Raw genomic sequence first — 25431 nt, 5'->3', positions numbered from 1 at the left:
GCTGCCAACCTGGCAGAGAACACTTGTTTTGCTAATCTTTCTTTGCCCATTCTGTTTAAGTGACCATACCATCTGAGATTAGCTCTGCTAATGCATTCCTGGATGTTGACAATATCAAGTTCTTTCCTAATATCCTCGTTTTTAATATGATATTGCCATTGATGCCATCTGTTCACTCATATAATCTTTCTCAGGACTCTCATATCTGCAGTCTCTAGTCTTTGGTCAAGTGTTTTACTTCTGACCCAGCTCTCAGATCCATAAGTTAAAACTGGTTTGAACACTGTCTTGTATACAGCTAATTGAGTGTTCCGACTAATTTCTCTCTTATTCCATATGAATTTATTCAATTGACTTCCCACCATACCAGCTTTGCTGATTCTGTTGTCTAATTCTATATTTAATTTAACCATCTTCACTAAAAATCGTGCCTAAGTAGCTGAAATGTTTTACTTGTTCCACAGGTTCTCCATTCACAACACAGTTGACATTTTCAATGATTCTGCCTATTTTCATTGTCTTTGTCTTTTTATTGCTGACCTTCATACCATATCTATTACAACAGTTATTCAATTTAGTCAGAGAATCTTGCAGACTTGCAGTGGATTTATTTAGAAGTATAACATCATCCGCATAAACCAAAGAGCTGACATTAACATCTCCAATTTTGATATCATGTTTAATACCACTTTCCTTCATAATGTGATCCATATAGATAATGAATAACAGAGGGGGGATAATGTACATCCTTGTCTCACACCAGATTTAACATTAAACCATCTTCCTGTACTTCCTTCAATTCTAACTGCTGACTTACAACTCAAATAAAGACTAAGTATTGCTTGATATAATGCCCCATTGACACCATATAACTGTAGTGTATTGAATAGCTTTTCTCTTGGCACCTTGTCATATGCCTTTTCCAAATCGATAAAATTTAAATACAGATCTTTGTTATATTCCTATGCTTTCTCGACTATTTGTCGTAAAGTGAAGATGTGATCCTGATAGCCTTTATTTGGCCTGAATGCAGCTTGTTCTTCACCCAGCTTTTCTTCCACAATTTTTCTCAACCGTTTCTCAAGTATACTTGCATTGATCTTGCCAGGAACACTCAGTAGGGAAATACCTCTGTAATTCTCACATTCAGTTTTATTTCCCTTTTTTATGTATGAGGTACCATTAGAGCTCTACTCAAATCATCGGAAATTCGTCCCTCCGTCCAGGCTTTCTGAACTATGCAGTGCAGCCACTGTAAGACTTTTATACCACCATACTTCAGCATTTCTGGTCGAATATCATCTACTCCAGCTGCCTTTTCCATATAGGTATCCATGTGGGTGAACATGGTTCCTGTGAAGACATTGTACAAAGAACAGGAAAGTGATCACTTCCATATATGTTCTCTTCAATGTTCCACATGAGCAGTGGAAGAATGGAATGGGAACAGATTGTAAGATCAATTGCAGAATATGCGCAGGTAGGCATATGGAAGAAAGTATTGAGTTTATTATTTAGGAGGGAAAGGTTATTATTATCAAGAATTTTTTCAATGATTTGACCTCGTCTATTAGTGTTGGCACTACACTATAGAGTATTGTGACCGTTAGTCACATATCAAAAATATGGGTTCAGGCAGTTGCAAGATAAGGTTATTAAGATCAATTTCATTTAACTCAGCATTTGGTGGTAAATAAATTGAACATACTGTAATAAGGAATCCCACAGAGAAGCGAATAGCTACTGCTTCCAGAGAAGTATTAAGTTGGACCTGATGGAAAGGAGTATGGCTGCCCACTAGGATAGCTACTCCTCCATGAGCAGGACCATCTCCAGTTCTATCCTTACGTACAACAGTGAAATTCCTAAAGGTACGGTCCTCATTGGGTCTTAAGTAAGTTTCCTGTAGACAGAAACAGAAAGGTTTGTGTTTCTGCAACAACATCTTGATATCCTCAATATTCTGGCGGATCCCACGACAGTTCCATTGTAAAAATTTTCCTATTGTTTTGATTTTATTGACTTGTCTGGTTTTCGAGAGGTTGAGGGCTCGCCTTTGTCAGATTTATATTTATTCACTGTTTTAGGGAAGTATGGACGGCCAGTGTCCATCTCTTCCTCTGGTAGAGTGTTCAAAACATCAAATGTGTTAGGGTCAGTTGGTATGCTTAGTTTGCTTTCAGTGGGTATCGAGGTATCCATTTTTTCTGTCAGAGTGTCTGGTGGTTTATCTTTGAGTGAGGTCTGCACCATTTTTTTTTTTTACAGATGAGTTTTCATTGAATGGGACCATTTTTGAAGTTTTCTCTGGAGTAAGGCCATAGGTCTTGTGATTAATGCACTCAACAGAGAAGCACTTGTGATCGTAAAGTTCAGATATGGTGAAATTATCAAATGGTGGAATAGACATACATATTTGAGTTGCTGTTGGCACTTTTTTAATTGTTACTTTTTCATAATAAGAGGATCGTAGAACAGGTGTAATTGTGGCTAGCTTTCTTTTTGCATCCTGATATGTTATGATTTGTTCTGTTTTAATTTTTTGTATCTCTTTTTCATCTTTCCATTTCTGACATGCACGAGAGTATGTTGGATGATCTCCCTGACAGTTGACACATTTAGCTTTTTTTTCACAGCAAGACTTATTTTCATGTTCTTTACTACCACATCGAGTACAAGTAGTAGAACCACAATAGGCAGTTTGGGCTTGTCCATATCTTTGACATTTAAAGCATCTCAGCGGTTTAAGGATTTACATTCTAACAGGACAGCTGAGATACCTTGCTTTTACAGATGTCGGAGGCCTAGGTGTATCAAAAGTAAGGATGATGTTCTTGGTTGAGACCAGGCGACCATCCCTGCATATAAGGATGCACCTCACACCTATCACTCCTTGATCTTTAAGCTCTGAACATATCTCCTCATCAGGAACCTCAAGGATCCATTCTGATATCACTCCTCTACTGGAATTGAGTGTTCTGTAAGGTGTTATTGCAATTTGTATTCCACCCATTGTCGTTGCTCTCTCAGTAGTTTCTCGGAATGTTGTTTGCACATTGTTTCCACGACGATATCACAGAACGCAATTTCTTGACAGTTTTGGGAGGTCCTGCCAGTCCTTCTAAATCTTTTTGGATAAAGAAGGGTGACATTTTCCCAATTGGTTTTTCACCTGTTGCATGAATGATTAAAAAGGTTGGTACATTTATGTTAGTATCCGATATCTTTCGTTTCTTACTTCTGTTTCCATATGTGTCTATATTATCAGTACTTGGTTGGGACATTGTTAGGGGTCCCTGAAACATTTGAGAATGAAGAATTCATATTTAAGGAATTTTTAATTCACCACCAGAACTTCCCCACCCACCACGGAGCCACACATGGACGCCCACTACCCGGCAAGCAAAGACTGCGCTCAGGAGTGGAACGCCAAGTCTACCCTGGACGCTATACTGGCACTGCAGCAGGTCTAGGATCCCGACCCCAGATCATGGGGTGAGAGATTTACTGCGATCCTTGCAGGCAAGCCCACTAGCCGATTGATCCTCGCTGGGCCATCCAGGACCACCTGTCTTGTGCCGAAGCAGGGGCCAAAGTAGTGCAGGACTACCAGGATCCCCTTTCCGGATGTCCATGGGTCTTACGGCAAACACGACGGCAGGGCGTTGGATCCCAGTGATGGTGGTCTAGAAAAAGGATAGTGAAAAAGACTCAGGAGAAGTAGAGCAAAGAATATGGTAAGAAAAGCAAAGAAAAAGAGGAAGAATGAAAAGGGCCAGTGCCATCACTGGGAGGTCCCCCCTCCACCACGAACAGGTGCCCCACATGGAGGGGAACAAGTTTAACCTTATAGTAAAGAGAGGAAATGATTTAGTTATTATTGATGTACAGAAGGTTGTAGGTACTGGGTGACCACTCACTATCCTCATCATGAGAAGATTTTCTTGAATCGTTGAGCATTATTTTCATTCATACGGAGTTAGTAGAGCAAATGGTCCAAGCCTATGACTTGTTTGTGAGTAGTTTGTTAGTCATTTCCGTAAGCATGCCCCAAGCAATAGTGTCATCATTGCCTTGATCAGTTGTCTTAATTGAGCCATACTTCATAGAAGAGGTGGCGTAACCGTGATCTTGAAAAGCAAATGCTACATCGAGAATGTGTTGGTTCCATTCACCCAGGATTTGCATAGGATGTGTGTTGTGCAAAAAACATTCCATTTCATGCACAGGTATTCCAACAGGATGGAACAACCTGTCACACATCACATGGTTCTAGAGCAATGGTTTTTAACCTTTTCAAAGTCACAGAACACTTCTGATTATGAGAAAAATTTGGGGAACACCAAAAGCATTAGGGTCAAAAAACTAACAATAAAAATATGCATGGACTTGCCTTGTATAAAAATGGAACTTATTTTAATGAAGGTCTAATATGTAATATAGCTATCCTCAACTCTTTGTCTATATTAGTAAGTCTTTCCCGGTTTTTAGTTTTTATATGGGTTAATATTGAGAAACCAAGCTCACACCAATATGATGTTGAAAACTGTAACAAAATTGTCAATGCTCTTGTGGAGAGAGCTGGATATTCAGCTTGGACAAAAATGCAAAATTCCTCAAGAGTTATTTCAGAAATTTCATTTTTAGAGTAATCCATTGACAAGGTAACGAAAATTCACAACTCGATGTATTAACTGGGCCAAGTGGGTTTCGTATCCAGTCATAATTTTGTGTATTTAAGAAAGGAAAGTAATTTGAAATCTTTTCTTCCAATATTGTTAATTTTCTGTTATAACGGAAATAATTACCTCGACATTTTTATTCAGAGTAGCCAGTTACACTCAGAACTATGTCATGTGATATCTTTCACCGGCAGAACACTGGTAACCAGTTCATGGAACACGTGTTCCTGGGAACACTGGTTAAGAAACACTGTTCTAGAGCCTATTTATCAGAACACTCCCTGAGAGGCTTATTTCGAGGTTCACAGAATTCCCGTATCCTTCACATTCGCTTGTTCTCACATCACTTGATGCCTTTGTTTGGGGTATGTTAAAGGAATGGGTATTCCACCATGACCTGCCTTCAAACCTTGATGAACTAAGTAATCAAATGGCACAATATATCCAGCATCATGCATGTCCCAACCCTTGTTTTCCAAGATGACAGAGAACCTTTGCATGCACTACAAAACCTGTCTTGTAAGACAAGGTGCCCATTGCGAGCACCTAATCTACCATCGTTAATGCTTTATTCGACCAAGATTCTGCTAATAGTTGTGGATGTACATATCATCATGTGTGAGCATATATTTCTTTCTTAATAAACCCATTTACTCCATAATATCATTGTAGTTTATTCAGTATTGTTTTTGTTTTTTGTGCCAAACTGTATTACTTCCATAATCAAAATGCTTTCATTACATCTTTCCTGTTGGTGTACCCTGCCAGGAATTAAGGATACTCCTCAGTCTTTAGTTTTAATTTCTACCCTCTTATCTTATTATTTATATGTACACAGACATTATATATATTTATACACAGGATGGGCCAAAACTTACTTTACCATAATATTATTTTATTAACACAGTAATATTTCATTAATTATTTTATTAATGTAAATATTTTCAACTAAATAAAGTATACAGCAAGTAAATTAATAATTAAGTTAAATCAAATCTTTAAAAATGGATTCCTTCTTCCCCTAAACAGAGTTGGTACCTCTTAGAGTGGCAAATTCTTCTTCTCAACTCATGATCATTTTTTAACTCCTCAAATTCTGCTGTAATTTTTTCTTTCAATTCTTTAAGACTTCTTTGCTTAGTCTTGTAAACTTTATCTTTGACCATCCCCCAAACTGTGAAGTCACATAGCATTAGGTAGGTGACATTGGAGACCAATCAGTAATACCTCCCTCAAGTGTGAAGGAGTTCACCATCTTGCATCCAAATTATGCCATTGAAATTATGCGAACTTTCCAACTCAGGTACATTTTTATTATGGTAAGGTAACTTTTGGCCTACCCTGTGTATATCTATCTGTCTCTCTCTCTCTCTCTCTCTGTATATATATATCGGGCAAATATTCAGGGTGTGCAGTGCACATTCATGGAATAGCAATATCACAGATATTATATTTTTGCATTTATACCTATTAAAGACTCCTCTAATTGTTTCCAGGCTTTGCGTGATTCCTATAATTAAAAATACAATACACTCATGCGTCATAAAGAGGACATTTTTCGATGCATAAACATTGCAGCACATTGGATTTAATAACCTGGGTGTGCAGTCACAAATACATACACCTTTGAGTCTTTTGAACAGATGCGCAGATGCCACAGTGGATCAAATTCTAAGTGTTCCAGTGGTTTTAAATCACCCAGAAGGTGAGGCAGAGTGAGCGCTGAGACAGTAACACTGATTTCTAGGTGTTACTGTCTCAGCACTGAGACAGTAACACCTAGAAATCAGTGGCTGTGATTGGTTATTGTGTCAACTAATCCAGTTGAATGTTATAATTTGTAATGAGTTGTTTTCTTTGTTTTCTGAGTTTCATGTGTTTTGCATGTGTGAAGGATAAACTAACATGTTTAGGACACAGATATATATATATGTATACACAAATAATTTTCTATAAATAATTTATAACTTTTTTGCCATATTTATAAAGGAAAACAGTTGACAATCTACTGAATTCTCATTTTCTGCCAGAGTTTTTGCAGATTCTATGATTATAGTCAAAGGAGGTTGGAACTTGTGTCTAAGTAAAATGAGTTATTTCAACTGTTCTTTGGTTCAATCCAGAAAAATAATAATTTCTGAAGTGATTACTTTTTCTGATTTCTGTGCATATTATATGGCTGTATTTAAAAGTCATATCAAAATTAAAATTATCCATGTCCCACTCTAGTATTTGCCAATGATAATCTAATCTCACATTAATCTAATTTCATGCTAACTACAAAAGCATAAACCCTTTGTGCTTCTCACATAAATGGTACAACAGACATAGCTGTTGTTCATTTGACCTTTATGCTTTCCATATTTAAAATTATATTAATTAATAAATTAAAGTATTCAAATTTATCCTATGATTAATTGTACATGAGCACTGATGCACTATGCACTCTTAAAACTTTCATACATCAATAAAAATGCAATCAAATTCATGTGAATTTTGTAGCATGGGTAGCATTAGCCACACAGTAGCATACCCAGCCAAAATGGGCATACGATGCCACTGATATATATGCACGCGCACACACACACATATATAATTATTATTAAGAGAGACCTCCAGAGAGTCAGGGACTCATTGAGAGAGAGGTGACTTATTACCTGCACCATCATACCTCTTCTTGAATTCATTCACACTACCTGCACTCCCCACCTCTAGTGCAATCCATTACAGTCACGCACCACTCTGTGAATGAAAAATCTATATTAAAGATACCAAGAAATGATATACTTGGTTTAATCCTTTATCCAAGTGTAAGCAAACAAAGTTTGCACCTGAAGTATTTTCAGGACTGGGGAAACTCGCATTAAAAAAAAAGCTAATAACTTCACATAACTTGCCTTAGTATCTCATAATTCAAAGCACATATCCTTGCAGACGTGTGTAATGCTATGCATTATGGGAAGGGACCTGATGAGACCTCAATAAAGGTCGAAACCGGTCTTAATACTATGCATTAATCCCATAATGCATAGTATTATACATCTCTGTAAAGATATGTGCTTTGCATTATGGTATACTAAGGCAAGTGATGGGAAGTCATTAGCTTCTTTATATGAGTTACCCCAGTCCTGAAAATACTTCAAGTGCAAACTTTGTTTGCTTACATTTGGATAAAAGATTAAACCAAGTATATAATTTCTTGGTATCTTTAATTTTTAGTACAACCATGTGGAAAAACTTCCAACAACTATCTCTAATCCAAGTGAAAAATCTAGCTCTCATTCCATTCTTGATGGCATTCATTCATTCTTAATTTCCATGGATGCCCTGTCTTTTCTCCCATCTTAATTTTTTGATTGAATTTTTTCTATAATAGAAAAAATTTCATCTACTGGTATCCTGCCAGATCCTTTCAGAAGTTTGCAAGTCTCAATCATATCACCCCTCTTTCTCCTGTTTGCTAGTGTTTTCAGTCCACAAATTCTCAAACTATCTTCATGATCTATATTCAACAATCCTGATATCATTAATGTTCTCCTGGGCACTCTCTTCACTGTATCAGAATCACCATGGAAACCAGAAGACCAGACTTGTGCAAAATTGTCCAAGTGAGATCTTATCAAGTCTTTATAAATGTTAAGAGACAAAATGACTTCCTTCTTACTGGTTAAGGTTAATTTCAGCATTCCAATTATCCTCTGAGTTGTATTTGCAATCTTTGCTATATTGTCATATTTTGGTGGAATTATGATAAAAGAAACTGATCAGGCTAGGGATCTTGGAGTTTTAGTAGATAGGAAGATATCTAGTCTAATCAGTTTCTTCTAGCGTAATTCCACCAAAATATGACATTGGATATCATCACACTAAAGTGCACAACTTTACATTTACTAACATTGAACTGACAGACATTTTCACATGCCCACAATTCCATCCTTTCAAATCATTCTGCAAGAACTGCATATCAGCTGCATTCCTGATTACCCTGCTTATCTTTGTTGTGTATGTCTCTTGTTGAATCCCTCCCAATGTCATTAATATAAAGATTGAATAACAATGGATCAAAGACTGATCCTTCTTTTATTCAGCAATCCCTTTATCCACACTAATATTTTATAATCCAGTCCCATATTATCCAATTTATGCAAGTCTTCCTTGCATGCTGTATTTTGTCAAAAGCCTTAGTAGTGTCCAAAAATATCATGGGGTATCCATTCCCCTTATCTAACTGAGCGGTAATTTTTTATGGAATGTGGTCAAGTTGCTTAAACATGACCTTCCCTTAGTAAACCCATGCTGTTCATTGCAAAGTATAGATTCTCTGTCATCCTATTTCTGTATGCAGTCTCTTACCAACTTTTCCAAAATCTTCACCACCATTCCATATGTGTATACATATTATATACATACATATAGTTTACCATATGTCTTTGTACCACCCTTGTGCAATGGGATCATCATACCTTCTTTCTGCTATTATGCAATCTTCCCTGTTCTAAGACTCAAATTATATGGCCTGGCCACAGGAATAGCCATTTCAGTTGAATACTTTTTTTAGCATCTCTGCTGATATCCCATCAGTCCTTAATGCAGAATTGTTATTCAGTTTGTGTAGCTCTAGTACTTCCTCTTCCTCATATATTGAGTTTCTTCATCCTGTGAAGAGATAGCGGTGATCTCAATTTTGCATACGCCAGGTTGATAATGTTTAGCAAAATGTGCACTCATGAACCATCTTTTCTGCATCTCTGTCACCTGCATACCATCTGCATTCAATAGAGTTATTGTGTCATATTCATTATTTCTTTTACTTGGAGAAGAATGATAAAATTCTTTTGGGTTGTCTTTAACTTTTAGAGCCAATTTCTTTTCATACTCAGACTTTATGAGTTATACAATTGCTTTTCATATAACAATTGTATAACTCTTCTGTCCTGCATCCTGTAATTTTCATAACTAATATCATTCTTATGCACATGGTATTCCTTCCATATCATCCTTTTCTTACGAATCTCTTGCTTAATAAGATTACATATCTATTTCACTCCTATCCTATTTATTCTTTGAACTCTAGGGACACATTCTGATATTGCATCATTTAGGTATTTTTTAAATGCTTCCCATGCACTGTCAATAATCTTCCCATCCAACATCTGATACCATGATGGAGAATCCAGCATACTCCTCAGTCGATTATAAATTCTTCCTTTGTGGTTTAGCATGTAACTCTTCTGAATGGAACATTCATGAACTTAGTCATTGCCAAGTAAGTAAGTACCACATGATCACCCTCACCAGCCAAATACAGAATAGTTTTGTCTTTAACTGAAACCACCATTGACACTACAATCAGATCTAGCATTCCTTTCCCTCCTTCTGTCACATGCTGCTTGAAGAAGTGTCTTGTAACTGCTCAATAAATTCAGTTTCATCTTCTCATGAGATTTCACTGTTACCCAATCAATATTTGGATAATAAGTTCCCCATTATGATTACTCATTTCACACCTACCATCTTATGGTGGGTGGTAAATGTGTTGGTGTGGTTGCGGTTCATTGTAGTTGGCGGACTGAGGGAGACGGAGAGCTGTAGATTAGAGCCGGTTTCTTTTCATACTCAGACTTTATGAGTTATACAATTGCTTTTCATATAACAATTGTATAACTCTTCTGTCCTGCATCCTATAATTTTCATAACTGATATCATCCTTATGCACATGGTATTCCTTCCATATCATCCTTTTCTTACGAATCTCTTGCTTAATAAGATTACATATCTATTTCACTCCTATCCTATTTATTCTTTGAACTCTATGGACTCTCTAGAGGTATCATGTAATAATAATCTTTATTTGACAGTGTATTTCTTTGTTACTAGAAACCGATCCACTAGGTCTGTAAAAACACACCAATATCTATTTTACCTTGTTAGACTCCACCTAACATCTGATAGTTTCAAACTCATTGCCACATGGAAAACATGATACTAGTATTGTAATCATAGGTCTCAGCTCTATCTGGATTCAAATCATCCAATAGGAACACACACACACACACACCCTCATCTCCTATCCTGTCTATCTTTCCTAAAAAAAATACTGTACCTTTTACACTCATTACCATGTAATGTCTGCTTCTGATAGCTAGGTCTCACTAATGCCTACAATCTGAAATCCCAATATATTCACCAAGGCAACAAACTCTACCCTTTTGTTTTTTATACTCCTAGCATTCATGTACAAACATAATAAGTTACTTGCATGTTCTTTTGTATACTCTTTGCAATCTGCTTGACACGGTTGGACAACTTGTAGATCTCTGTTCTTATTGGTGCCTTACTTATGCAGGCAGCCTCGTATGCATAATAAGTCTGAACTGGACAAATACAAAATCATTCTCTTCTCATAATCATTTCCACAATAATGCACATTTCCCTCATTGACACAGTTAAATAACATTGTTGCTCTTACACACATATTCTTATCATTCTTCCCATCATAATCTAATTTTCCTGACTCCCTATGTTAGGTCTCATACCAGTTAATAATTTCTCAAGACTCCTGATATGAAATGCATTCAGGTGTAAGCCATTTATATATTAAATATATATGTTTACATATTGGATGCTTATTGAAATGGCATTTATAGCTCTAGACCATCAGAAGAAAGACTGTTATGTGTTTGATTCTAGTCACCAACTAGGGGAACTTTATTTAGGCTTTTATTATTTTTTTTTTCAGTCAGCACAGGCAGGCAGGTTTTTATTTTTTTCTCAAAAAAACTTGTTTTTAACCCTGCAAAACAAAAAAAATTACAGTAGAATTTTCACTATTTTAAAATAATGATAAATACTTATTAATTTTTAGGACCATGAAATGGCAGAGCACTTATTTACTATTTACTCTCTCTCTCTCAATCAAACCCTCTCCTTCCTGTGCCTATGAAATCATTGACAGCCTTGTGTCAACTGTCATCAATGGGCAAGGATGGAAACTGGATGTCTATTGATCTTCCAGAAAGATTAAGCTAAAAAAAAAAAGCTCGATCTGTTCTTGTTGGGAATAAAAAGATGTCAGAGGATTTTAAGAACACACACATTAATGTAAATCTCACTCCCTCACTCATGAAAGGTTTGTAAATCTATCATTCGTTTTGGTTTATTGGTTGAGCTAAGGGTTAGATAATCTCTGTTTTCCTGAGATGAAACATGGAACTTTTTTTAAGTGTCTTAAGTCCTTACTGGTATTCTGAGTAGTTGAACACTAGGCAGTGAAGATCATCTGTCACCTAAAAACTCCCACAAACATCTATGTCTCAGTGAGATTCTACCACAGTTTGTTTGTTGGAGACCAGATGTGCTATATTAGGCCAACGAGTATGCCACATTGGTACTGTATGTGGATGGGCGTTGAGAATAGAGAAAAATCTATTGTTGATCTTGCACAGTTGTAAGTTCTTCCAGTCGGAAGAACTTACAATTAACATACATAATACACTGGTCTCATAGCTATAGTTGCTTCATTCATGACTTTGTACAAGTACCGCTCACTGAATTAGAAAACCTTTTATGCAGATGTACGTAAACATCATTTATGCAATGTATATGCAGAATACTTGGCCATGTGCTTCACCAGGTGTTCTAGGCAACTATTTAAGGATGCAGCTGGTTAGTAGTGTTAATTATAATGCAAAAAACAAAGGATCTTTTGGAGTTCGATCAAGGGCTTATTTTGGGTGCCCATCTGGTGGAACTCCAATTCTTAAATGAATGCATATTTTCAACTTCAGTCATTTGATGCAAGTTTCTCTAAATATAATCAGCCTTGGTTACCTAAAAATATGTTTATTTTTATTATTTAAATTAAGTGGATATTAAATCACATTGTTTTAAAACTGAATAAGAAACTCAAAGATTGGAATCAAAGAGTTTCATACCGAGGTACGAGTTGTCCTAGTTTGTACTACGCACTTTAGCTTACGCTAGTAGTTGCCGATTTATAGTTACTATACTATATTCGGCATGAAACTCTTTGATTCCGATCTTTGAGTTTCTTATTCAGTTTTGAAACAATGTGGGATTTAATATCCCCTTAATTTAAATAATGTTTACATCGTGAAATGAAGCCTATTGGCTCTTTATTTTAAATAATTTATGGGTGCACCCTTTTGACAACTCATATAGCAGAGTATATAAGTTCTTTTCGCTATACCCTTAGTATTACTTTGGTCTAGCTACTCACTAATGAGATCTCAATAAAGATCGAAACCGGTCTGGGTAGTGACCTCCAACCATAATGTATAACATAATACATCTCCTAGGAGATGGGTTTTACATTATGGAAAATACTAAGAATAGCGATCAGAACTTTCCCCACCTTTGCTATGAGTTGCCCTAGTTTGTACTACGTACTTGGACTATGTCCTTAAGCTTATGCTAGTAGTTGCCAATACTTTTATAGTTACTATACTATATTCAGCATGAAACTCTTTGATTCCGATCTTTGAGTTTCTTATTCGGTTTTGAAACAATGGGATTTAATATTCCATTAATTTAAATAATGTTTACATCACCGAAATGAAGCCAATTGGCTCTTTATTTAAAAAAACAAAAACAAAAAAAAAAGTTTATTTTTATTTTGTATTAATAAAATTAACATTATAATGAGAAATTGGTTTAAACCATATTTTTGAACTTAAATTTGATATTTTATTTTTTTTTTACATTAGGATGGCAGTCCAGATGGTTTATTCTAGATAATGGTATTTTAGCTTATTATAAATCGCAAGAAGAAGTTAACCAAGAATGTCAAGGTTCAATTAAACTTTCTTCATGTGAGATTGTTGGTAAGCACATTTATGATTTTACTTTACTGCTTAAATAATGCTTAAAAATTTGAAAATATTATTTTTTTATAAGTAATAGAAAAAAAAATGGAAGAAATGCTTGAATTCTGGTGGGCTTCTTTAATTTAGAATTTTTTTTTTTGTTTATTTGTTTTTAACTGTGTTTAAATGTTTTAATTGTTAACTTAACTAAATATAGTTAATAATCTGCATTTTTTATGGATTCACAATAAATCTTCAGGATTATTATTATATATATATATATATATGTAATTAATTTTTTAACTTGGGGATACTATATATTAGGGTTACCAAGTAATTTGATAGGCTTGGTTATATATGTATGTAATTAATTTTTTAACTTGGGGATACTATATATTAGGGTTACCAAGTAATTTTATAGGCTTGGTTATTAAACTCCTAATCCCAAGTAGGCAAACAGTTAAGTTTGTGCCTGAAACATAGTTCAGGTCTAAATAGTTCAAGTCTAAAGATGGTACAACGCCAGGGCAACTCATTGTAAAGGTGGGTAAAGTTCTGATCACTATTCTTAGTATTTCCCATAATGTAAAGCACATCTCACTTGAAGATGTATACTGCAATGCATTATGGGTGGGGTCACTACCCAGACCAGTTTCAACCTTTTTTTGAGGTCTCCTCGGTGAGTAGCTAGACCCTAAATACCAAGGTTATAGTAATACGGAGCCTTATCAACTTTACCTATACAAGTTGCTACAAGGTGTTTTTATTTTTAATAAGAATCTCTGGAGGAGATATAGATGTAATTAATTTTTTTAACCTGGAGATACTGTATATTAGGGTTACCAAGTAATTTTATAAGCTTGGTTATTAAATAATAACTAAGTAACTACTTGGTAACCCTAATATACAATATCCCCAAGTTAAAAAATGATATATATATATATATAATTATATAAGTGACCTTATATCATTATTTACTGGCCTTTTATATATATATATAAGGCCAGTAAAGCCTTAAACAAAGAAGACTCCAGAATCAAAATATATGGGAAAAATATAACAAATTTAAAATTTAATATTCATTTTGAATGACAAACATCTACTGATAAGTTATAGTTTTTGGCAGCTATAACAACTTATCAATTTTCTGTCTCTAGGAAATATTTTATACAGGAATTAAAAGCTATAACACTTTTTAAATATGCCCACCCATATCTATGTATAAAACTTTTAAAAAATTTTCATTATCATAATTACCAGCCCTCCATGGAGTCTAGTCATATTATGAGTGATCCTCACTCACACAATGCTCGTCAAAGTGCATATTGTTAAATGAACATTATTTACTGTTTATGCTCTTGGTATATGCATGTGCACACACATACACACCTTGCATTCCAATCATTTACAACTCTGCCAACAAAAAAGTGATCCTTCACATGATTGTTCATTCTCTCCTTACAAAGACATTCAGAACCAGTTGTTTTGTGCTCCTATTTCCTCCGCTCTTATTAAATCTCATCTACATTAATTCTCTTTTTTTAAACGTAGATCCCACCCATAAAATTGTACAGTGGATTGTAAATCTATTATTCATATAGTGTTATGGGTGGACATCCTTGAGAATACATATTAGGAAATTGATGATGGATGGACTAAATTGTTTGATAATCTAGTTTTCCTGCTCTAGAAACCAAATATGAAAGTTTCTCAAGCCAGTTTAAGCCTTCATTTAAACATGGTTGTGAACTCACACAAAGCAAAGAAAATTGTTTAATCTAATAGTACAAACTTCTCACCAAGTGATATGTCTAATACATATCACCCCTTCCTTTCCGCTATCTCCTATCCACCAGGTTTTGCAGATATTTCCTCAATTTGTTCTCATTCCAACATTCCAGAGACCTGACATCATCTTTGTTTCTGTTCAACTACTGTTCTCTGATCCCATTTTGAAATCTCTATCTTCTCAAAAAGAAAACTATAAACTATTAAATAAAATAAATTTAGTGTGGTCTGCTATGACCAACTTAATCCCTAAGAATGCTTATTTCTCCAAAGATTTTAATATAAGTATATATTTTAGTTTTTTTTTTTTTTTGTTTGTTTGAGTTCATTCGGTTTTCAATGGTTTAGTTTCATCGTGTTAACCACCACTCCTTGACCTGAATTCAGCCACTCCTAACATGGAGTACAGATGCTGTTTGCAGCCGATTCACTGAATACAGTTTCTGCTTGAGATCATCATATCTAGCTACCTTAATTTAGTTTAGCCTGTGGGTCGACACAGTTTACCAGGGTGTGGCTGCTACCAGTTTACAGTAGCTTCTTGGAGCTATAAGTGAGAGTTAGGTGTCTCCAGTGAGAACCAATCCATCTGAGCCACAGTTATGTGCGACCATCCAAGTGGAGAGGTGCTATCTCTCCTTGACACCACATATACCCCTTACACAATCTTACACTGGAAGGAGCATAATCTAGTTTCCTGCTCTAGAAACCAATATAAAAGTTTCTCAAGCCAGTTTAGGCCTTCATTTAAAGATGGTTGTGAACTTACACCAAGCAAAGAAAATTGTTTAATCTAATAGTACAAACTTCTCACCAACTTATATGTCTAATTTATATCGCAAAGAAAATCATATCACCAGTAAAGCCTTAAACAAAGAAGACTCCAGAATCAAAATATATGGGAAAAATATAACACATTTAAAATTTGCAGATGACATTGTATTACTTGCAAGCTTGGAAGAAGATTTACATAGAATTTTGTATAAAATAAAGGAAGAATGTATAAAATTTGGATTAAATCTAAATATAGACAAAACAAAAATTATGCAAATAGGAAAAAATAAACACCAATCTGAAAATCACTTATAGCTAATCAGGTTGAACTCCTACAGATAGACTAGAATGCTTTTGTTCATGGTAGCCTCATGCCCACATTTGGATTACAAGGATTATGATGATAGACAGATCAAGACTAACACCAAAGTTGTCTGAAATAAAAGTCTGAAAAATGAAGGGCAGATATTTCACTCACCCACTTTCAATCCTTTAATACAATGGTTGAACAGTTACTGATTTAAAAGCTGCAGATACTCTCAGGGAGAGTTTTTTCAAAACATCAGCAATATCATTCTATATCCTGAATTTCTCATCATCATCATCAAATTCCTGACATGTATCCTCAAGGTGGGGGTGTACAGAATATTATGATATTACTACACGAAGAACAATTTCTGGTGCCTTTAAATGCAAAGTGAAAAAAAATCCTGTAGTAATATTTGCATGAATTCCTTAGAATGGCCTGGAATATTCCTTGAATTCTTTAGAATTCTCACATAGTAGACCATCTGTACACACTTTTATCACAAATGTTATCTCCATCCATACCTAGAACTAAGAGCAGGACAAATGATAATCCAAGTTGCAACAGAAGCAAATTTTTAGCATTCATCTTCAATAAAAAATTTTATTTCCTATCCCACATATGTCAACAACAAGGTAAGTGTTTGTGAGCAGCAAATATCTTTTGCACTCTTTATGCTCTTAGGTCTCTTGCTATGTAGAATGAATGTTCTTTGCTCCCTGAATATGCTGAGCACTTATCAGATTTCGGATATCACAAACAGTACATTTCATTGGTTGGCTCCAGTCCATCATCAGGCAATTAGAACTGTGAGTGGTGCATTTCAGACATTACTTATACCTAGTTTTTATGTCAAGCCATCTTTGTTGTTCTGATGCTAGCAGCTGCCTTTTATGGGATGCAATAAAAATAATCCTTGCCAGACTGTCTCACATGGACAAGCAAATTTGTGTAACACTTTTTGCAGTTGTCATCCATCTGTTAGGTCTGTGGGTCAGCTCTATATGTCATTGTTAATAATATTTCACAAATACCACTGAATGCACTTCTTTCTTGGCATTGATTCATTTAATCATGCAGTTTAAGAAAATACCCCCCCCCCCTTCTTTCTCTCTGTCTGCTGCACCTCTTCAAACCACAGAACAGAATACTCTGACTTTTACCAACCTACCAGATGGTTCAAAATCAATCTCCAATGGGAACTTGCTACTATAAACTAAGATCCTGAGCGCATTCTATAGAGCTTGCACTTTATTTATTTATTTATTTATTTATTCGTATGGAGTTTCCTCCCTTTTTCTCCCCTGTCCCTATTGGGCTGAGTTGAGTCCCCCTCATAGGTGGTTAAGTATTTATGGCTGTAGATCCGTATTCACGGGGCTGGTTTGCCTGCTTGCGGGATGAAAAACCCCAGATAAACTGGGGGGGAGAGGAACCCTGCTGTCCGCCCCCAAGACCGGCTAACTTGGCTATGGCTGAGGAAGATCCTTAAGCTCCTCACGTCGGCGACGGGAATCGAACCTAGGACACTCCTTCCCCAGCCATATGATTGCGAAGCGCACAGCCACTAGGCTAACCACGCAGACAGAGCTTGCACTAGCATACACTAAATTGAAATGCTACCTAAGGCACATGATCTGTATTTATTCATTGAGTTCACTACAGTAATTCAGAAGCTAGTATTTACCACTGACATCAGTGCTCTCACAGATCCAACATTTAATACATTGCATAACACAACTCATTGATGTTGCTTTTGTTGGATTCTGACTCAGATTGAGATCAAAGGAAACTATGCTTCAGAACTGCAGCTAGATCAGCTTGTCCTTTAAGATAGCACCAAATTCTGTGAACCCTACACATATTACAGGCAGACTATAAGACAGTGATTCCTAGAAAGCTGTACCATATCAAATGTGAAATTGAACAATGGCAGACCAATCTACACAGGAACCATAGGGGAGGAAGTTCTTTCTATGCTCTGCACAGCCATTTTATACCCTCCTTCCTTTTGAGGGATGATGATATACTTGCTTGGGAGTACTGTAATTCTATGTTAACAATTTGTCACATTTTAATAGACCTATTGCCTGAACCTGAACTCATGTGGATTTCATCTGAATCGTTAAATATGTTTAAATTTTTTTTAACAAATAATTAATTTGTATATATGTTTTAAATAAGCATGCATTTATAAATTTTTATTCTTTATGCAACTTTGAAACTTATCTATACAAACAAAAGTTTTCTTTTTGTAGATTTACCATTCACATATATCATAAATCATCATCATCAGATTCCAGCTACCCTCGAGAGGTGTACAAGATGCTACAATAGCTGAACATAAGTTTATATCATTATTATTTATTATTATTAAGAGAGACCTCCAGGGAGTCAGGGACTCATCGAAGGAGGCCACATACTACACGCACCAGCTGTCATATTTATTCTTGAATTAATTCACACTGCTTGCACACACAACATTCACTTGTAATCTATCCCAATCATATGCCACTCTATGAGAGAGAAATCTAGTCCTCCCCCCTTCTTAGCAACATTCATTCTCAGCTTCCAAAGATGCCCTCTTGTCCTTTCCCCACCCTCCATAAAATGAAAAATTTCATCAACTGAAATCCTGCATGAACCATTCAGAAGTTTGTAAGTCTCAATCATATCACCCCTCTTTTTCCTGTTTGCTGGTGTAAGTGCAGTCTACAAATTTTCAGTCTGTCTTCATAATCAGTATAACATAATCCTGATATCATTTTTAACATTCTTCTTTGCATTCTCTCCATTGTATCAGAGTCACAATGGAAATCAGGAGACCAGACTTGTGCACAATAGGCTTATCAAGGCCTTGTAAAGAGGCAAAATGATATCCTTATCTTTACATGTGAAAGTTTGTTTCAACATTGCAGTTATCTTTTGAGTTGTATTTGCAATCTTTGCAACATGAACCCTGAACTTCAATTTCATATCTACTAATGCTCCAAGATCCCTAGCCTGATCAGTTTCTTCTGGCATAATCCCACCAATATAATACAACATTGGATATCTAATTACTAATATCTAATTGGATATCTGGATAATTAGATATTGGATATCTAATTAATTGGATGCAATATTACTAACTTCCTATTTATCTGTCAGGATTCTAGTATTGCATTTCAGGCTTCTAATGCACTTCTAACTGCATCAATCCACCTAGATCTCTGTCATCTTGGCATACAACACTAGTATTGTTGATCTTTTTCTTTCTAGATTGTTTAAGTGACAATAAGATTGGAAATCTGCTCACACACACACACATTTTTGAATGCTAACAATATCATGTTCCTTCCAAATATCTTCATTCTTAATATGATTTTGGCATTGATACCATCTCTTCTGTCTGCTAGTTTTTGTCAGAATTTTTGGATTCCACATATCTGATATCCAATTTTTTGATCAACTTTACTTTCTAATCCATTTCTCAGATCTATAAATCAAAACGATCTTGTTTATCGTCAAATTCCTAACATGTACCCTCAAGGGATGTACAGGATATGGTAGTACTACATGAAAACTTACATCATTACTAACTTCCTATCTACAATTGTCCTCCAAATCAATCTATTACCTGTCAAGACTCCAACATTATCAGATCTTATATTTCTATCTTCTAAAGCACTTTTTATTATATCAATCCACCTATATCTTGGTTTTCCTCTGTGTCTTTTTCCTGCCAACCTGGCAGAGAACACTTGTTTTGCTAATCTTTCCTCTCCCATTCTGTTTAAGTGACCATACCACCTGAGATTAGCTCTGCTGACACATTCCTGGATGCTAACAATGTCAAGTTCTTTCCTAATATCTCCTTGTTTTTACAATGATATTGCCATTGATGCCATCTGTTCACACCCCTAATCTTTTTCAGGACTCTGATATCTGCGGTCTCTAGTCTTTGGTCCAGTGTTTCACTTCTAACCCAGCTCTCAGATCCATAAGTTAAAATTGATTAACTAGGAGCTGAAATGTTTTACTTGTTCTATAGGTTCTCCATTCACAATACAATTGATATTTTCATTGCTTCTGTTTATTTTCATTGTCTTTGACTTGTTATTGCTAACCTTCATGCCAAATTTATTACAACAGTTATTCAACTTAATCAGGGAATCTTGTAGACTTGTATGGATTTATTTAGAAGTATAACATCATCCACATGAAGCAAAGAGCTAACATTAATATTTCCAATTTTGATATCAGGTTTAATACTACTTTCCTTTATCTACTTCAAGTATGGATATGTATGTATTCCTGATTGCATGGCTTGTCAGTGATTTTTACCACTGACAAGCCATGTGCTGTCAGTGGTAAAAATTTATGTGCTGTCACTGATTGTTTTATTTAGCAATTTTTCAAAGTAATTACCCCATACTTCAAGGATATCTTTTTCTCCAGTTTTCATGTCACCTTTATGATCTCTAATTCTTTTTACAGCACTCTTTCCTCCATTTATGAGCTTTTTTTCAATAACCTCCAGAATATCTTGCAACCTTCTTGATATTTATTTTCTATGTTCTTACCAAAATCTTTCCATGACTTTTGTTTAGCCAGTTTTACACAGTGTTTAGCTTTCTTACATTTATCTCTGTATTCCCTAAGAGCACAAGCTGACTTATTTGCCTGGAACTTTTATTATTATGATATTATTATTATTATTATTTGACACCTCCAGGGAGTCCATAGACTCATCGAGGGAGGGCACCTGCTCTACAACTCTGTCTCGACCAACCGACCGCAACTACACCAAAGCTATCTACCGCTGATTACCACCACTGGTATTTCCACAGACAATCACAAACATCCATGCCCACGGCAGGATTCGAACCTGCAGCCTTTTGGCGGGAGAGTGGATATGCTAACTGCTCGGCCAGCCAGGCTGGCAATATGCTTTCTTTTTTTCCTTCACTTCTCCTTTAGCTTCCATCAGTAATTGACTCCTATGTTCCAACACCTCAGGATTATTCAACAGACCACAGGATTCCAATCATCCCTTATATTTCTGGCATCGCTGAACCAATTGGTAGAATTTTGAAGAAGTATCATCTCATTCCCACATATTTTTCTATCAACAAAATTTCTCATCTGTTGCCATCTACAAAAGACAAACTGTCACCTCCATCATCAGCTGGCATTTACCAGATACCTTGTGAATGTAATCTGACATACTTTGCGCAGAGAGGCCATTCTGTGGAAAAAATAATTAATGTACATAAATATTATATCAAATACATGAAATCTAAAAAGTCTGGTCTGGCACAACATAGTATTGACACTAAACACAGTATCCAGTGGGTACTGAATACTGTGTTTGTTTACTTGTATTCACAATTCTTTGATTTGCTTGTTTCTACACATTTATGATGTAGTGTTATTTTCAGTACGTAATATCTGTACTTTCATTTCATTGAAGTTTATTACTGTGGTTATCGTGTAATTTATTGTTGATAATATTGGAGTCTTGACAGATAACAGATTGATTTGGAGGAAAATTGTTGATGGAAAGTTAGTAGTGATGTAAGTTCTTCATGTTGTACTATCATAATATTCTGCACACCCCTTTGAGGGTATCAGGAATTTGATGATGATAAGGAGACTCTCCCAAATTTTGGCCACAAAGAGACAGTCATTCTGATTTAAATTTGGTCGGTGTAGAAGTGCTTCAGCACTCTCTTTAAATAACTACCCACACCTAAATCTGCACTTATGTAAAAGATGAATATTGGACCATAGGATATCATGGTCCTAAAAAACTTAACCCTTCAACCTACAGGCCTCATGGTGAACCTTCCTGCCAGCAAGGTGGATGAAATAGTGAGACTAAATTTCACTTCTTATCCATGTTATTCAATAGGTGTTACAGAATTGTATCCAGATTTAGCTGGACGTCTATAGATGTCATGGCCGGTTGAGGATTAACTTTGATATCCAGTCCTTATGTACTAGTATACCTCTGGCTGACACACTACAACTGTTATCAGATGAGTTTCCTCCAGACATAGTTGAACTGTTTGACTTTGTAATACTTTAAGGCTATTTCATCTGCAGGAACCAGTTCTACAAAAAGATTGAAGGAACTGCTATGGCAAGCACCTTGTCACCTGCACTTGCTAATTTCTACGTAGAGCATCTTGAAGAATCCCTATTCTCTTCAATACATCCCCAACCTTCCTTTTGGCTTTGATATGTAGATGATGTGTTTGATATCTGGCTGGACTTGGAAGAATCTCTACTAACCTTTTAACCAAAATCAATAGCCTACACTCATGCATCAACTTTACTATGGAAAAAGAAAACAATGGCCAATTAAGCCTTCCTGGATGTCCTTTCCCATGCCACTTCTGAAATATACTGGTGTCTAAAACCTAAAGACTAACACTATTTCTGAAGATTACGACCACAAATTCAGATGATTCAGCTTATGGAAATTTGTATAACTGACGATTTTGAGTAGAAAGCGGGTACACATTCAAATCTTTGAATCGTGTGCTAAAGGGTCACGTGGTAGTGCTCACTAGAATAAAAGGCAACAAGCTGCATTAAGTGTTTGAAGGAAGCTCTTTTCGTGAAAGCATAAAGTTGCAAACTTGAATGTCCTGTAATGTCTCAAAGACGTCATCTAGATGATTTCTTGCAGGGAAGAATTATTCGAAAGCTTGAAGACGGCTGCAGAATTACTGATATAATAGCGTTGTATCCAGGATCTAGGCAGCGTTTCAAACCAATGGAATGTGTTCCAGATATTTGGAACATTCCAAATATCTGGAATGTGATCTCCAAAAGTTAAGAGGTTGCCCTCGCTCTACCATGGAGCAAGAAGACAGATTGTTGGTTATGGTTATAACAACAAAATATAATTCACACACTATGGCAGGTCAGCATGTAAAGCAACTCCATTCAAGCAGGTATGCATATTTCTAGACAAACTATGGCAAGACGTCTGCAATAAGTAGACCTATATGCCCGAAGGCCTGTAGTCTTCATCCTTTTATCCACAGCTCATCATAGAGCACATTTTTCAGTGGTGTTGTATCCATAAAAATTGGACAAGATACCATTGGGATAATGTACTCTTTAAAAATAAGTCATTATAGTCTTTTCTCTGTCCTTAGATGATTCTTGATCTGGTGTGAAAGTGGTACTGCTTACCATCGTGAGAACATTCTTGGTGTGGGGAGACATTATGCTTAATGGATGCACAGGGCTACAAGCACTGGAAAAGGGGTCTATGACTGGTGAACAGTATTGCAACAAAGTTCTTCAACATCATATTCGATTGTTCCCTGATGCTGTAAGTGAAGAATTCATTTTTATTGATGACATTGCCACACTACATCGTACGTGAACAGTGGATATACTTCTTGAGAATAAGGATATTAATCGAATCGAGTGGCGAGCATGCTCCCTATATCTCAACCATATAGAATATGTTTGGGATGCAATAGGGAGATGCATTGCTTTTCAAAATTCACCTCCAGAAAACAAACAAGGCTTTATCTTTGCTCTGAAGGGAGTGGACCAGTTTGCCTCAGGAACTTCTGAATCACTTGGTGCTGAGAATGGTAGAATATTGTGAGAGCTGCATCGCAGTTCAAGGTGGACATATTCTGCACTGAAATGTCTCTCCCGCATAGTTTTTTGTAAGCACTGTACATTAATTTCTTAACTACATCCTTAACTTTTGTGAAAAACATATTGCAATTTAATTTGTGTGAAATTTATAACACATTTTTTGTGTAATATAATTTATTAGTATGCTAGCAATAAATTTATGTCCACATTTGGCTGCAGTCATGAACATTTTTTCATATGCAGGTAAAAATGTAGTTCGTCCTTAGGTTTTGGACATCAATGTACTTGCTACTTCTATTCACCATAAACCTTCCTTGACAAGCCACTACATACAGCAAAATTCGGCACATCACTCATCTCAAAAAATAGGCATCTTCAAATCTTTGCTCAACAGAGCATATGTTATCTCCTTCAATTTCCATGCTCTCCAACAAGAACTTAACGCCATCCAGTGCATCTTACTACAGAATGGTTTTGCCTCGAGGAAGTTTAAATGCATCTTGAACTCTTACAAGCCCATTGCCAAAAATCCTGAACCTGTATGGGGAATCCCCACCTCACATATTGCAGGCATTTCTGAGCCGATTGCTAAGATCCTGAAAAGATATAATTTAGTTCCTACTTTTTCCCTTTCAACAAAATCTCTTCTTGGTTACCATCCACAAAAGATAAATATCCCCCCTCTCTCTCTCTCTCTCTCTCTCTCTAGTGTTTACCAAGTTCACTGTGAGTGCCTTCACTTGTGCTTTGGACAAACAGGATGTTCCATTGAAAATGACTACAAGAACACCAATCTTATATTAATTAATTGTTGAAAGTTTTTCACTTGGTTATACTATAAATTAAAGATACCAATAAATTATATACTTGGTTTTAATCCTTTATTATTATTATTATTATGTGATACCTCCAGGGAGTCCAAACACTCATTGAGGGAGAGTGTGCCAACAGCATCGAACGATTGAAACCCCTTCCAACTACTAACTGTGCTCAAACTTGCTTAACTTTTTTCATGAGCCATTAGTAGCAGAGGCTCTACCAATCGACCAACCTTTGCTGGTTTGTCCAAGTGTAAGCAAACAAAGTTTGCACTTGAAGTATTTTCAGGACTGGGGCAACTCGTGGTAAAGGTGGTATGACCTCACATCACTTGCCTTAGTATCCCATAATGCAAAGCACATCTCCTAGTGGGCATGTATAACAATCTGCATTATGGGAAGGGCCACTACCAAGACCGGTTTTAACCTTTGTGGAGGTCTCGTCAGTGGGAGCCAGACCCGGAGGTGATACCAAGGTTGAAGTAATGCAGAAGTAATATCTTCACATTCGAGTTGCCAGAAGGTGTCACACTTTATTATTATAATACTCCGGATTAGAGATAGATAGTTGTTGAAAATTTTTCGCTTGGTTATACTATAAATTAAAGATACCAAAAAATTAT

General features: G+C 35.9%; 1 protein-coding gene across 3 annotated transcripts in view; it reads left to right on the top strand.

Moving 5' to 3' along the window:
• The window catches only part of LOC150108216 (pleckstrin homology domain-containing family A member 3-like), a 141293-nt gene that overhangs the window by 8683 nt on the left and 107179 nt on the right, over window positions 1–25431 (top strand). For all 3 annotated transcript variants that reach the window (XM_090415662.1, XM_090415663.1, XM_090415666.1), the window contains exon 3: window positions 13409–13525. In XM_090415662.1, the coding sequence (XP_090271788.1) occupies window positions 13409–13525 (117 nt within the window). The remainder of the gene's footprint in view (window positions 1–13408; window positions 13526–25431) is intronic.

This window comes from Typopeltis vanoorti, chromosome 3, assembly GCF_054136105.1.
Source record: "Typopeltis vanoorti isolate ZY-2024b chromosome 3, IOZ_Tvanoo_1.0, whole genome shotgun sequence".
In the NCBI taxonomy this organism is placed as follows: Eukaryota; Metazoa; Arthropoda; class Arachnida; order Uropygi; family Thelyphonidae; genus Typopeltis; species Typopeltis vanoorti.
Note: the sequence above shows the minus strand (reverse complement) of the source record. Positions and strands in the feature narration are given on the sequence as shown.